This window comes from Apus apus, chromosome 5 (assembly GCF_020740795.1).
Source record: "Apus apus isolate bApuApu2 chromosome 5, bApuApu2.pri.cur, whole genome shotgun sequence".
In the NCBI taxonomy this organism is placed as follows: domain Eukaryota; kingdom Metazoa; phylum Chordata; class Aves; order Apodiformes; family Apodidae; genus Apus; species Apus apus.
The window spans coordinates 28201477-28217468 of record NC_067286.1 but is presented as its reverse complement, the minus strand read 5'-3'; the positions used below and the strand labels follow the sequence as shown (position 1 = coordinate 28217468).

Sequence of the window (15992 nt, the reverse complement as noted above, 5' to 3'; positions counted from 1 at the left end):
CACAAACAAACAGCAGAAGCTACACAAACTCCGTGTGACTGGATAAGTCCAAGGACAGCTTCTGAAGTAAAATACAGCAACAATGCATGCAATTCAGAGGTCCTGATGAGAAAGCAAAGGAAATGTTCAAGCTAAGCTAGCAAAAAGACCCTTCAGAAAACCAAGATACTTGAGAACAGCTGCCGCTCAGACCACTGAAAATATAATTAAAATATCCTATTCTGAAATAAGATATCTATGCTTAACATAAAAAAGCTTGCACCATACTGGAAGCTCCTGAATTAGAAAAGGATGGAGAAATAAGCTATTCTTTTGAGAGAGTAAATCAGGCAGTACCCACAACTCTGGAGTGGCTTCACTAGAAAAAGAGATAAAACTCCCTGCCCAGGGTAAGATTTGCTATAATTCTTGAGTCTTGACTCAGTTCTCCTCCAGAGAACCAAGAATGTAAAATCTACTTGTTCTGATTTCATCCACCCGTTCAGCAGCAGCTCAACATTGACAGCGTGGGATTCCTACTTGGACAAGCAGAATCTGCTGGATGCACAGATTGATGCTAACTTCCCTCCAGTAGTTGACAGTAAGATGACACAGCCAGCATGACAGATGTAGCAGGAAAGTTTTAGGACAGGCTGCCATATACTATCTGTGCTTTTCCCCAAAACCTGGATCTCCAACATCTGTTGCAGGGAAAGCGATAGGGACATCACACATCACAGATCATGGCTCTGGGCAGGGGAGAACTAAAGCTGTTGAAAATGTCCCATCTTTGAAGCCCAAGGTTGTAACTGTTTCAGGTTCTGCTTCTCAAAAGTAACTCAATTTCAATGCACATGAAGACATCCCGAGAAAACCTCAAAGCTTGGTTTTGAGTGTTCTACAGGTAGAGAAGTCTATTAAAACTGTAACACTTACAGTTTTTCATTTTTTCCTTCACCTGTCTTGATTATCTTGGACAGAAATAGTACAATCCAGATAATAAATAAAAAGGACAAGATTTCATGAAAGACTGGGAAGACCTTACTAAAAAACCAAAGCAAAACAAACACCCTGGGAAGTCCTCCTTTAAGATGGCTGGTGGAATGGTGTTCATGTGGAGTCTTCTGTTCACTGTGATTAGTTTCACTTGTTGTTACAGCACCTTTCCTCCACAGTGGAGGAAAGAGTAATGGATTCTAATCCACCCTAGAAGGGGTGACTGACAGAAACTGACACTTTGCTGTCAAGTGCAAACAAATAAAGAGGCTGTTACTGCACTGGAAAATTCAGGATATTTTGGGTCCCAAGACACAGACTTCTCTGGCCTCACCTGTGAGAGGGAGAAAGGAAATTGGAAAAGCTGGAGGGAAAGAATGTGGGCTTGAAGAGCTAAAAGAATTTACTTTTTATCTTGAAACAAAATTTAAATATGGCAACCCCAGGCTAGAGAGGCTTCAGAACTAGACCTTGTTCCTGCAATATCTAAATAAACCAGATTTCTGCTGCAAGAGTTGACCTGAGTAACATAATTTGGCCTGCTCTGAGTAAGGGCTTGGACCAGATGACCTACAGAGTTCCATTTAAGCTACATTATTCCATGATTCCTTTCCTGATGAAGCCTAGATTTCAGTAGAGCAAAAGCACTTGCCTGTAAGCACCAATAGAGCTCCTGAGATGCTCCAGTATACAGCTGAGTGTGGTAACATTCAGAATTTAGGCTGGGAATTGGGAAGGACATTCACAGCTGATGCACTACCACCTATACTTGAGGCTGACTAGCTGGGGGGTCATTTTGAAGACACAGAAGCAACTGAACTGCAAAACTGGTAGGACAAAAAGATCTGTGACAGCAGCTGCCTATTGTACTACTTCACAAATAGAAGAATTAAAACCTTGAAAGGAAGAAGTCAGAGAGTTGTGGTCAAGGGGACAGAATCTAGTTGGAGCTCTGTGACTAGTGGAGTCCCTCAGGGGTCAGTACTGGGACCGGTACTATTCAATATTTTCATCACTGACCTGGATGAGGGAACAGAGTGTGCCCTCAGCAAGTTTGCTGATGACACTAAACTGGGAGGAGTGGCTGACACACCAGAAGGCTGTGCTGCCATTCAGGGAGACCTGGACAGGCTGGAGACTTGGGCAGGGAGAAACCTGATGAAATTCAACAAGGGCAAGTGTGGAGTCTGGCATCTGGGGAAGAACAACCCCATGTACCAGTACAGGTTGGGGGCTGACCTGCTGGAGAGCAGTGTAGGTGAAAGGGACCTCCTGTGCTGGTAGACAGGAGGATGACCATGAGTCAGCAGTGTGCCCTTGTGGCCAAGAAGGCCAATGGCATCCTGGGGTGCATTAGAAAGGGTGTGGTTAGTAGGTCAAGGGAGGTTCTCCTCCCCCTCTATTCTGCCTTGGTGAGGCCTCATCTGGAATATTGTGTCCAGTTCTGGGCCCCTCAGTTCAAGAAGGACAGGGAAGTGCTTGAAGGAGTCCAGCACAGGGCCACAAAGATGATTAAGGGAGTGGAACATCTCCACTTATGAGGAAAGGCTGAGGGAGCTGGGTCTCTTTAGCATGGAGGAGACTGAGGCATGACCTCATCAATGTTTACAAATATGTTAAGGGTGAGTGTCAGGAGGACAGAGCCAGGCTTTTTTTCAGTGATGTCCAGTGATAGGACAAGGAGCAATGGATGCAAACTGGAACATAGGAGGTTCCACGTAAACATCAGAAAAAACTTCTTTCCTGTGAGAATGACAGAGCACTGGAACAGGCTGCCCAGAGAGGTTGTGGAGTCTCCTTCAACTGGACACGTTCAAAAACTGCCTGGATGTGTTGCTGTGTGATGTGCTCTAGGTGATCCTGCTCTGGCAGGGGGGTTGGACTAGATGATCTTTCCAGGTCCCTTCCAACCCCTAAGATTCTGTGATTCTGTGAATTAAGCTTCATTATCACATTTCATATTCCAAATATCATTAGCAGAAGGTCCGGCAAAGCATAAGCAGTTAAAAACACAATATTGGGTAACTGCAAGCTATAGTCAACTTCTGACAAAGTCAAGACTACAAATCAAATTAAACTTTTTTTTCTTAAAAAAAAGTGCTTCCTGCCATATTTTTGTTTTAGGAGATATGTCTACATAACTGACCACAACAGTGCTGCACAAACTAGCTTCAGAGCAGCAAACTGATTACTTTGACAACATAGAATGATACCAGTTTATTAATTCACCTTAGTTAAAAGTTAAAACTCTCTTTCTGCATAAGACGATGGCAAGACAACTCTGCACATAACTCTCTTTTGGCAACTGAAAATGAACTTGCATTACTAAGTCACTATGGTTTGAAATTTCCATCAACAAATTTGAAAATTTGCACACACAACTAAAATTGCAGCTAAATTTATGTAACGAACTTCAGTAATTTAAACCAACACAACAGCAAAAGACAACTGCATAACAGAGAGGTTAAAGGTAAGACCTAGGGCAAACAAAGTATCTGTTCTAGAAGAGGTACTTCTGGATTGGTGTGAAATGAACCAATAGCAAAAAGCTTAAAACATTTTCAAAACAGATTAAAAAAAACACCAAATGTTCTTATTTCCATGAATGGGCTCAGCCTAGGAGGGCTTTGCAAAGGTGACAAGAATAATCTGGGTTCATTCACAATTGCAACATCTGCTCAGGGCAGCCTGCTGCCAAAAGTGCAGAAAACTCGATTTCAAATAAGACAACAGAATGGAAAAACAGTGAAGGGAAAATAAATAAATAAAATAGACAGCATCTGCTCCCATTAATTTTTAAAATATAAGCCATTTTTTAAGAAATACTAAAAGCAGCCTGGTATTTATTTGGGAGGAGTTCGAGTTAAGTATCTCAAATGTCACAGGACATGCTGCAGAGCTAGAGCAGCAATTCCTGACTGCACAGAGTCAGCAATGCAGAACCATGTGGGTGTTTTTATGCTATATGGGTGTTTCCATGCCATGCATCTCCACATTCAGATTTCTCAAGAGTTCATTAACCTTCGTGTAATAATGAATTGGAACTACCCCACAGCAGTTCTACAGCCCTGAACTCAGGCTGGTAACACTCCCAGAGGTTTGCAAGGGTTGTGCAGATGCATTTGCCACTCTGCTTTTTTTGCTACACTGCTCAGGTTCAGCAGGACTGGCATCAAGCCTAAGTTCATAACTCCAGCTTCACATCTCCAAACTGAGTTCCCTAGTGCTCCTGGGTTCACATTTGTCTGAGTCTTCCCAGCACACATGACCCACGAGGCTTACTACCTCAGGCACATGCACTGTATGCAAAGGGCTGCAATGCCTTTAGACTGAGCTAGCCCAGGGGGGAGCAAAGTCACATTCACAGCTAATACATGACACTCAGATGACCTCCAGTCTGACTAGTCCATGTGAGAGATCACTCCACTTTTCTGTACTACACTTTGGCCTTCCTCTAAAGGAGCATTATTTCCACACTCTAAAACATACATCATACAAAGAAGTGTTTGTATATAACAAAACAGGGCAGTGTCACCTTTGGTATTTCAGTCTGGAGACATATAAGCATTAATAGAAAGTTAACAGTACCAGAATTACAAGGTTTGTTTGCCCAAACAAGCCTTACTTATTCTGTGGAGTAACTTTTAATGAAGGCAATTTTATAGTCACTAACAGGATAAATCTTTAATGTTTACAGGCAGCAGCTTGAAGGTTTAGGAGGAAGAAATTAAGCACATCTACTACCAGGCTAAGGATCTACTGGCTACTTACGGTTCAATGCTGACTGGGGTGGCTTCCCCCACGACTGTCAGAACAGGAGGGGTAACTTCTGAACTATCTGCAAGGAAAAGAACAAACTGCTCAGACAGCTCATCTTTGCATTTGAGAGATTTTCTTCTCATAGCTTGTAAGTACATCAGAGCTATCCACCCTGCAAAAAAAGGTGCCCATATGCTAAAGGAGTTTAAGATGGCCAAGAATTTACCTCTTCCAGTCACCATCTACATCTCAATAATAACTATTTACTGTCCCCTCAGTTCAAGATAATGACAATCTGCTATGGAGGAGGAGCTGACTTTTCCATTCCTAAGAACGTCAGTAGAGGGTGTTGCAGATTACTCATGAATGCATTTTAACATCCATGCCCAGGTAGAAGCAACATTGCATTTCCTCCCTCAGACTATCATGAAGAAGTCCCAGCCCCACATAACCACACCTCCTAAAGTCACTATCTTCCTCCTATTACTCCTAATCATAAATTAGCTAAGAAAGGAAGGGAAAGTGGAACTTACTTGATCTAAGAAGAGTTCTGTGAGCACTTTTAGGAGTCATTGGAGGTGGAACTGAATGACCACCTGAAGAGAGGATGGCATTAAAATACAGCCCAGATCCTTCTCTCACTGGACTTAGAATTGGTGGAGGAGTGTAAGGAGGTAGCTCAAAGTTCCTATCTGAAGGATGATCTGCCAGACGGACAGGTGACCGTAAGTGGCTCTGATAAGGAGTAATGTTAGAATAAACAGGTGGTGCAATAAATGTGCCAGCTTTTGGTGGTATGAAGAGTGGCTCAGGTCTTGGCCGCTGCTTTGGTTTCCGGGGAAAGCCCTCTGCTTCATCCTTTGGAACAGCTTCTTCATGCTGTTGGCAAAAAAAAAACAAACACACAGCATACTTAATTTTTAAACATCAGATCATTTGAAGAACTTCAGTGAGATGACAATATTCTTTCACAGCAGGCCAAAATCTGGGTAGGGCAGATTGGCTGGAGGGTGCCTCAACAATTAGCACAAAGGGAAAGAGGGAAGAAGAAGATGGAGAAATGGAACGGACACAGGAATTATTAGGCAGCAACAGTAGCTCTAAGTTTTACAAGAATTACACATATATGTCTGGTCCAACCTTTGGTTGGAAAGATAATGACCTGATGGCAGCTTTAAAAGAGGACAAAGTAGATCAGAACCCTGGTACAAATACAAGGTGACACCAAATAGCTGTAAGAGAACAGAAGACAATATAATAATATTGTCTTAGACAGTCAAGTATTTAAATGCAGAGAAACCTCCTTAGATGCCTGCCATTTCTTTGGTATCTGAACACCGTTTTGTACTTCTGAATAGAAGGGCCAAAGGAACCCCAAAAACAAAACAAAAAAAACCCCCACTCAACAGCACCACAGTGAAGGGGAACACTCATGTACTGACCTTCAGAACCTCAGTAAGAGATTTTAATTCCATAAGAATAAAACTTCACTTTGGATTTTATTCACATACAGAGATATGTACACTATTCACTATTTATTATTATCATCTATTTATGTATGGAGAAAGCAATCTTTACTTGGCCAGACTACTTATTCTGATGTTACTGACCACCTGGCTTTATTCACTGTTCAGCAGTGGGGCATTGCTTGTCTGTACTAGCATTAGCTGTAGGCCATGAAAAGCCAAATATGTGGTAATATTATGATGAAAAAAATCCAGTCTCCAAAGTACATCCATTCTATGCTCAAGCCTTGACATCAACCTACTTCAACAGAAAAGCTTATGGATTAAAAGTATGTAATTAAATCTAACAGATTTGGCTTATCTTTGGTTTCTTGGTCTACCCATACCTGCCCAGAGGCTTCCATGTTAGTACTGCGGTTCGACCGCCTCCGAGTGACTATCACAGAAGGTTTGCGTTCACAAGGAGACCGATCATTCGTCTGGCCTCTCTGGAGCTTTCCATCCTCACACTTCTCCTTTTCCAGACTTTGCAAATCAATTTTTCTCACCGGCACAGACACGGGAATGATAAGAGGCACGAGGCTGCTGTCCTCTCGGGCTCTTTTGGGAGCTGGTGAAGAACCGGCAAATTCCACGACACCTTTTGCAGCTGTAGGTCCTGGAGCCGTTACAAGCACACTCTTCTCTTCTGAAGTATCCAGTTCCTGAGAAGAAAAATAATTTTTTTAAAAAAACTTCTGCAATACTTACATAATAAATCAGATGATACCTCGTTTTCAGTGCATATCAAATTTCACCATGCAGTTTGCAAACTGGAATGGATTTGGTAAAGTGTTACTGGAGGAAAAAAGGATACTTCACAAAAGCATTATGAAATTTCATAGAATTGAGGATTGCCTGAATTCAACTGCTGGAATATTTGTATACACAACCAATACCTTTGGTTTGACATTTTTTCTTCCAGATGAATTTGTGCCCTGCCATATAACTTCCAACAAAGGTTCTTCAGTTTAGTAATGATCATAAGCTTCAGATTATTGATTTTAAATACTGGACTTGCATTCCCAGAAAGAGTGAACCATAATAATCTTAACTAAATCTCTCATATGAAAAACAGAGGTGGCTTTTTGCTGCATTTTTTTCTGATTTACAAGACAGAAACAACTTTCCTTATTGTAACTGGAGCCTTTGAGGTTTGCTGTCTAACCAGGCATGAGTCTGAAGGACTTTTGCTCAGCAGAATCAACAAGGCATAACTGCAAGCTGGCACTTTTTCCATTGGTATTACAGCTTTCATGTCTCTGCTTTCTTTTACTCATGGAAGCCCTAGAAATAGAGCTCTAAGGAGATGGGAATGAAGGACACATGGATACTGTAACACCATATGGCTTCAGGTACTGTTAGATCCTTCACATGACTATCCTCATGTTCATTCCACTCCAAATCCAAAAGCAGTTGCCAGCTCACTTAGATGCCAAATGTTTAGAGTTCAACTTTTAAAAACACCTCTCTTCAGGGATGCAAAAGGTCTTTTTGAGCTCTGATGAAGTGCAGTCTAGAAGCTGTAGAACTTTAACTTAGATCTCCACTTGGAAAGCCTTTGGATAGGATTAGGTATGCAAACCCATCCCCCCATCAGAGTCACAATCTACTGAGGAATCTACCTCAAGAGCTGTTTAGAAACACACGTTATCTTTCAGGTATGATAAGAGGTCTCCAATCTGGACTTCCAAACTTTTGCAGAGATTCACTAAAGTCCTTAAAAAGAATCTATTGTGTGCCTTTAAGGATACCTAATACTGAATAAAAAACTACCATAGGCAGGTTCTGTTGTAAGGATTCAGACATCACCCCCCAGACATTTCACTGTGGACACAGACCAAGAAAGCCAGCTTCAATGATGTGTGAGAGAACATGTTCCAGCTGGCCCATGAAGTGGCAACCCATGATAGCTAGAAGGACACTAGACTGAAGTCCCACTTTGACTCTATATTTATACTGAGGGAAGCACAACCGTACTGTCACAAAATACATCAGTCAGAGCCTGGAGTTAGTGCTCTGGCCACTCTCCAAATGACAGTACTAGTAATTTCTGTTGCTTTTAAGAGCAAACAGGTCCACTCCGAAACACTAAGCCTTAAAAAAAAGTGCCAAGCTTGAGCAAATACAATAAATCGTAACAAGAAGGTTATTTAGGACTGCTTGCTTCCAAGACTTTTTAGAGGTCTTAGAGAAAACCTTAAATAAAGATTTATCCAGCAAGTGACACTGCAGTTTAGAAATCTGACTGCTTCTTCACAGCGGCTGGAGATACCCGCCCCCACCACACAAGGATGAAACACACAACTGCAAAGTCACAGCTGTCATCAGCTGCCCCAGTTTGTGCTGCAGAAGGAATGAATGAGCTCTGAGGACATCCCTTCTCTCCAGGCTGGTGATTTGCACCTGTACTTTCCCACAGGATTACCTATTTTTGATCTGTAGGATGTTCATCATGCTGACAGATGTATCAGTATGGATGACTACCTGTAGATAGTAAGGGGCGTTTATAAATATCTGTAGCCTCTCTCCACTGCTTCAAGAAACAGAAACTAACAAGGATGTTTTTTTAAACATAAACAGGTCATCTACAAGAAACAGATGCCTACTTCCACTGGTCCTTCCCATACCTGAAGAAACAGCAGCTCATGTATGGTTTCATGCTGCTGCTATATGTGGGGCAACTTAAGTTGTCATCACCTTATTTATGAAACCTAGTTAAACATCTGGGATAGCTCTGGCAGCTTCTTCTGGCAATGAGATACACAGTAGATGGTTTTGCACCACAGTTTAGGGCAGTGCATTCATTACATTCTTTGGATTAAACCCAAGACTTTCCTTGGCAACAATCAGATTACTTTTTTTGCTCCTGATGTAGCTGTTACTAGTGCGAGCACCCCAGCATCCTTTCTGGGTACCTGAGAGAATAATGGCAACCAAACAAGTAATGGCAATATGACTATGTGAACAAGCACCAATTCTTACCAACCTGCACATCCCAGATACTTCCTGCATGCTACACAGATCTCTGTAGGTCAAGAGACTTTAATTTCCTGACTTCAAGAACGAAATTCTGGCAGCTAGTCACACGAAGGGTCACATTTCTTAGGCTGTATCATCAGTTAACCATGCTCCTATTTTCAGTATTGGGGAGCAATATACTCTCCTCTGATAAAAAAAGAGGAGACCTGAACAGCAGTAGAAATAAAGAGAAGTCACCAATGCAAGCCCAATATAAACAGTTGAGACATCCTTAAAGATGCTCTGGTCCACACCAGAGCTATCTAGTCATGAAAGATCACACATATCTAAGGTTTACTAAAAGGGGGCACAACCAATTTTGGAATTAAGCTATTTGTTTCAGATCTCTCTCAATATAGTTTCTCAACTGTTTCATTATGCTCAGAGGTAAGCAGAAAGACAGCTGGAAGAACTGTTCTAAGGCCTCTGCTGTGATCAGACAAGAAACCGCACCAGCCTTTTAGAAATACCTGCCCATACAGCATTTTTTGCCATCATTCTGCATCATCTAGCTAACAGTAAAGGCAGCTTCTCTCTGCAATCAAGTCGAATCATGTCCATAAGGCTAAGTCCAGAACTGAAATTTCATTAAATAAAAATTTTGGGTTTTTTTGAATGTAGTAGCTGGTCCTGTTCCCTGTGCCAGGAGAAAGAGGCCAGGTAACTAAAATCTCTGTCTCCCTTCCACAAAAGAATAAAAATCCAAACACCCTTTAGATGACCACTGCAGATGTGAGAAAACTTCTCTGCACTACTAAAGAAAACAAATTGTACTGCCTTTTTGCATATAACAGTTGTATGTGAAATGAAACCATAAAACTAAGAGTTGAGAATTTGCTGCAGGCAGCAATAAACTTGCACCACCTGGAAGAGGCAGGCACAGTATGATGGGCAGCTGTGATGCAAAACAGCAGTTGTGATGTAGGCAAGTTACTGCTGTCCAAAATACTGTTTTCACATAAGGTGCACATACATTCATAACTTGAACCAGTTGCTTGAACATTCCAATGTAGGTATCTTCTTTAATCAATATTTTGACCCTATGGCCTTCTTACATGCTCTTCACGTAACCTATGCTAGAGAAGGCTTCAAGGTTGCTTATAAACAGAAAGACACTGATAAGGGAAGCAAACCATTCTCCTCCAGTAAACATATTTTATTTTTCTCCCTCCCATAATATCCAACCTCCTTAAAGATGTAAAACCCATCAGACTTCAGGTAACAATTTAAACATCTTTCAAAACCTCATCCTGAAAGCTTGAAGAGATCTCAACATACGGAGCTGTTCTGCTAATGCCAGCATAGAAGCAAACAAGCTGCTTGCATAACTGCAAAGAACAAGAGAGCATCTATCAAAACACTTCTCTGTTTGGTCTTTACATTATGAATCAAGCTGCAACCAGACATGCCTTTAAATGGCCAATTTCTTGCTACACCTCTCAAGGCCTTTTCTTGGATTGTTCTGTTAGCTTTTTCTTGCCACTGCGCTGGTGATCAGGCTGCAATGTGAATTGTGGGCCTTCCTGCTAACCACACAACAGCTGGCAGAGTATGAGCCAATAGCTCACGCTCCTAAATACTGCCAGTTTTTTATCAAATGCAGTGTACCCCAGGGGTCAGTACTTGATCCAGACTTGTTCATCATATTCATCAATGACCTGGAGAAGGGGACAGAGTGTATCCTCAGCAAGTTTGCTGATGATACCAAACTGGGAGGGGTGGCTGACACTCCAGAGGGCTGTGCTGCCATCCAGTGTGACCTGGACAGGCTGGAGAGCTGGGCAGAGAAGAACCTAATGAGGTTCAACAAAGGGAAGTGTAAGGTACTGCACCTGGGGAGGAAGAACCCCATGCACCAATACAGGTTAGGAGTGGACCTGCTGGAAAGGCGTTCTGAGGAGAAGGATCTGGGAGTCCTGGTAGACAGTAAATTATGAGCCAGCAACGTGCCCTTGTTGCCAAGAGGGCCAATGGTAGGTTGAGAGAGGTTATTCTTCCCCTCTACTCTGCCCTGGTGAGGCCACATCTGGAGAACTATGTCCAGTTCTGGGCTCCCCAGTTCAAGAGAGACAGGGAACTAATAGAGAGAGCCCACATGAGGGCAACAAAGATGATTAGGGGATTGGAGCATCTCCCTTATAAGGAAAGGCTGAGAGAGCTGGGATTCTTTAGCCTGGAGAAGAGAAGGCTGAGGGGAGACCTTATTAATGCCTGTAAGTATCTAAAGGGTGGGTGCAAGGAGGACAGAGCCAGACTCTTTTCAGTAGTTCTGTGTGACAGGATGAGGGGTCATGAGCACAAGCTGGAACATAGGGAGTTCCATTCAAATATGAGGAAAAACTTCTTTATGGTGAGGGTGTTGGAGCACTGGAACAGGCTGCCCAGGGAGGGTGTGGAGTCCCCTTCTCCGGAGATATTCCAAAGCCTCCTGGATGCAGTCCTGTGTAATGTGCTCTAGGCTATCCTGCTTTAGCAGGGGAGTTGGACTAGATGATCTCTAGAGGCCCCTTCCAACTCTGAAAATCCTGTGAAACTGCTTTTTAACTAAAGTACAAGTGAAAAAGGATTGAAGACAGCATCAACAGTCATCAGTTGCTGTCTGCTGTGCAAGAGATGGAGTAGGCTAAGCACATTTGCCTCACTGTCTATTAGTTCCATTCTTTCACTCAAACAGCACATTCCTCTAAGGGACTGAAAAAAACAGCCACAGACAGATTAGGAAAAAAATTATGAGAACATGAGAGGGAGTAAAATTCCTGTCCTGTTTTTGTCAGACTGAGCAGCAACTTGTGGCAAAACTGTAGGTACAAGTAGTTCATGCTCTAACACCCATACTTCATCAGCCTCTGGCAACTAAGCTTCCACAGAAAAGTACATTGTTACTTCTCATGAGAGGCACTCAATGAAAGATCAGTCAAAACACAACTGAAAGAAAACCTAAAAAACCCACAAAACCCAACACCCAAAAAACAAACAAACAAACAAAGCCAAAAACCAACACCCTCCCAACTTGAAAAATCCCACCACTTGCCTCTCCTAGGCTAGTTGATTTTGAATCCTGTCATCTTGCCATATGGAATATATACTGTACAGTTTAGACTGATGGGACACCAAAAGAATAAAAGTAGAGAACTATCTAATCAGCCAACAGTAAATTTCTTCCCCATCAAGCCCTGCAGAAGGTCTACAGGCGGACATTGTTCTCTGGTTACAAATCTCTAAATAATCGCTGCAGGTCATTCACAGAAACAGGATACAGCATCAGACAGACCTTTGTTATGCCTGGTATTTAGGAAATATTGAACATGTAAACTGCACAATGTAATTTTTTGATAGCACAATTTAGAAAAATTTCAACTGCTAAAGCTGAAAAACTGGCAGGTAAGCAGCAGTCTCTTAACAAGAGGATACAATGGAGCTGTTGGTGCGAGTCCAGAGGGGGAAGCACAATGATCAGACGGCTGAAGCACCTCTGCTATGAAGACAGGCTGAGAGAATTGGGGTTGGAAGGCTCAGGGAGACCTTATAGCAGGCTTCCAGTACCTGAAAGGGCCTACAGAAAAGCTGGGGAGGGACTATTTGAAAGGGCATGTAGTGATAGGACAAGGGGTAATAGTTTTAAGCTGGCAAAGGGGAGATTTAGGTCAGACATTAGGAAGAGATTCTTTACCGTGGGGGGCGGTGAGACACTGGACCAGGCTGCATAGGGAGGTTGTGGCTGCCCCCTCCCTGGAAGTGTTCAAGGCCAGGTTGGATGGGGCCCTGAGCAACCTAGTCTAGTGGGAGGTGTCCCTGCCCATGCAGGGGGATTGGAACTAGATGATCTTTAAGGTCCCTTTCAATCCAAATTCTCCATGAATGTTAAAATTGGTAAAAAGACACCAAGTGAACTGCTTATATTTGTCTCTCTAAATTCTTGACTGGCTTAATGCCTAGGCTGAAAATGTCCATATTTTGAAGCCCTGGGCTAAAAATCACATTCACTGTTAGTTAAATAAAACTGCCCTTTCACTGCAGTAGAGATCTCTGTTCTCCTACATCTATGAATTACAGTAGCTGAACTTACACACCACCACTCCAGAGCTATCCTTACTGTACTACAACACTTCTTGCATCAAGATACCATCCTATCCTGCATATGTTCATAAAGTCCTTTGATTTCAGCCCTATTTTGTAGCCTGAAATATGCTATATTGGTTAGGATATATACCTTACCTTTACATTCTGAAGAGAAGCCAGCTCAGCTGCTTTTTGGGCCAAAGTCAGCAAATTGGCTTCTTGAGAAACACGCCGTCTCCGTCGTGTACTCTGGATTACACCACCTCTGACACATTGAAAATCATTAGTTCTCTGAGTGTTTTCTTCAGCTGCTGCTGCCTGTTTCTCTCCATCTCTGCCATTCTGGGCTGTGGCTTGCCTGTCTGTTTCCACCTGGCACAGCTCACTATTGACCATGGCATCCTTCTGCCCCAGATCCATTCTCCTGGGGTGTGAGTAGCTACTTTTGGTGTGGGCCAGTGATTCAGCCGGCTGCTGTAATGGGACCTCTTGCTGATGTGTTTGCCAGTGATGCAGAAATAAATTGCTAGGTTGTTCTTCTGCCTGCTTGGAAGCCAACACTTCTCCTGCAGGTGTCAGCAAGACGCCTTCTTTGGAGAGTCTCCGTGATCTTCTTGGAAAGGGAATCTGGGTTTGAGGTAGCACAGTCTGTTGGTTCTGCTCTGTTAGAGCCTTGAAAAGTTCCTGGTTCCTCTCTGTTTGCTGAAACTGGTGTGCCATCATGTGATGCTGAGGTGCTGCAGCTGCCACATGAGGCTGTGCTATGGAAGTAGCTTGTTGCAGACTGAAGGCTTGTGTGGCAGCCTGCTGCTGCTGCTGCTGAGGATAGAAATTTTCAAACAGTTGTAGCTGGGGAAGAGCTTGCTGTTTTTGTTGAGCAGTAAATGCAGGACTGGAAGAAACTGGGGCTTCTTGAAAGACATGTAACAACTCAGGAAGACCCTGCTTTTGGCCTTGGTGACCAAATGCAAGTTGGAAAGGCTGTAATGGCAGACTTTGATTCTGCTGCTGCTGTTTCTGCATCTGGTGGAAAGAATTCATTTGAGCTTGCTGTCTAACCAGGGCTTGCTGCTCCAGCTGGGCCTTCTGGGACATCATCTGCTGGACAGCATCTCCATACAAGTCCAGCTGTGACACAAACACTCCCTTCTCTTGATTTCTTTTAAGGGCTTCTGCGTGGCCATAGAAGCCCGGGGCACCAGCATTGGAGTGAGGTCCTTTTGTGTTGCCCCCAAAAACCATACCATGGTTCCACATTGAAGGTGGAGTCTGCCAGTGGCTGTCACCCCTCTCTGGCAAGCGGTTGCCCATTAGTGAATTCTGCCATTTGACAGCTGTTACTGCCTGGGACATCATCATTGTTTCTCCCCTGTCTTGATTGTAAACAGAGTTCATCAAAGCAACATTGTTGGGAGCACTTGTTAATCCTCCTGCATGAGGAATCTCCATAGTCTGGGAGACCGGTATATTCCCTCCATGACCAAAGTACTGCCCTTCCTTAAGCTGCTGCTGTGGTTCTTTTGATGACACAGCTACTTCCTGCTCATTGAAATAGGTAATTCGTTTCCCAGTCCTCTTGCTTGAAGACTTCTGCTGAGCCTGAAGATTCATGGTTCAGTCTATTCTCCCAACTGCACACTCTGTATTTACAGTCCACCCATCCCTGAGGCTGGGGGAGGAAAGGCACAGAAGTCTCTCTTTTCCATTCAGTTCTAATAATTATGGGCAGGAAAGAAGTCCCAATGAAAGTGTATCAACTTCCTTTTTCTTTGTGCACTTCTGCTTCTTTTCACACTTATTCTGTGTGGTTCAGAGGTCAATAGGGTCCACTTAGTTACAGGTCCTGAAATAGAGAAGCAATTGCAATGAATCATCAACAGACATAACTGGCTTATAAACCCTCACACAATAAGCAATGCTGTACATGACTGTCCCATTTCCCACGGAAACCAAGATCAGGATAATATGTGCAAGAAATAATAGATTTCGCCTCCTAGAAGGATGCGAGCCAAAATAACTTAGTTTTACAAAACAGGTAATACACTATATTTGTGTGATGCAACTCCCAATTGCACAGAGTTCTGACTAATCATTCAAGCTCATCCTGAAGGTTTTTCTCTTAAACTCCCTCTCATATGGCCAATTACGTCTATGTCTTCCTGTAGCCAGAATAATCTGTTTTTAATCTGAACTCAAAAAACACACACAAAAAAAACCCCAAAAAACCCTCCTGATTTGCCCAAAGACAGATAATGTGACAGGCCACGTTTCCCAGACATCTAAAACACACACATACACACAGACTCCAGCCAAACATGCAGCAAAGTGCTCAATTCAGTGTTTTTGAAGGAAAGGATCAGGCAGCAGCCGATTATTCACACCCTCCCCCCACCCCCATCATTACAGTTGCTTTCCAATTAAAACTGCCCACCAAGCATCCAAGCGCTGAAGACAGAGCCTGCTCAACCTGTTGCCCTCTCAGATGCCTTCTTCAAGAGCTGAAAGCAACTGCTCCTGCTTAGGTCACACTCATGGAAAAGTAGTTCAGGCAGATTGTTACTGCTCCTAGACACCAGCAACAATCTGTTAGTGTAAAGCTACAAACAGAACAGGAGAAAAACCTTCACAGAGCATGCAGTCTTGGACAATTCTACCTTCCTCTTCTACAGAAAA

General features: G+C 43.0%; 1 protein-coding gene across 5 annotated transcripts in view; it reads right to left on the bottom strand.

Moving 5' to 3' along the window:
• Positions 1 to 15992, bottom strand: part of MIDEAS (mitotic deacetylase associated SANT domain protein) — a 59501-nt gene that overhangs the window by 14170 nt on the left and 29339 nt on the right. For 4 of the 5 annotated variants that reach the window (XM_051621274.1, XM_051621273.1, XM_051621275.1 and 1 more), the window contains exons 2-5: positions 13476 to 15162; positions 6587 to 6904; positions 5268 to 5613; positions 4747 to 4813 (exon numbers count right to left, since the gene is read on the bottom strand). In XM_051621274.1, coding sequence (XP_051477234.1) covers positions 4747 to 4813; positions 5268 to 5613; positions 6587 to 6904; positions 13476 to 14930 — 2186 coding nt within the window. In that variant the 5' untranslated portion in view covers positions 14931 to 15162. The remainder of the gene's footprint in view (positions 1 to 4746; positions 4814 to 5267; positions 5614 to 6586; positions 6905 to 13475; positions 15163 to 15992) is intronic. The other variant, XM_051621277.1, reaches the window with a different exon arrangement.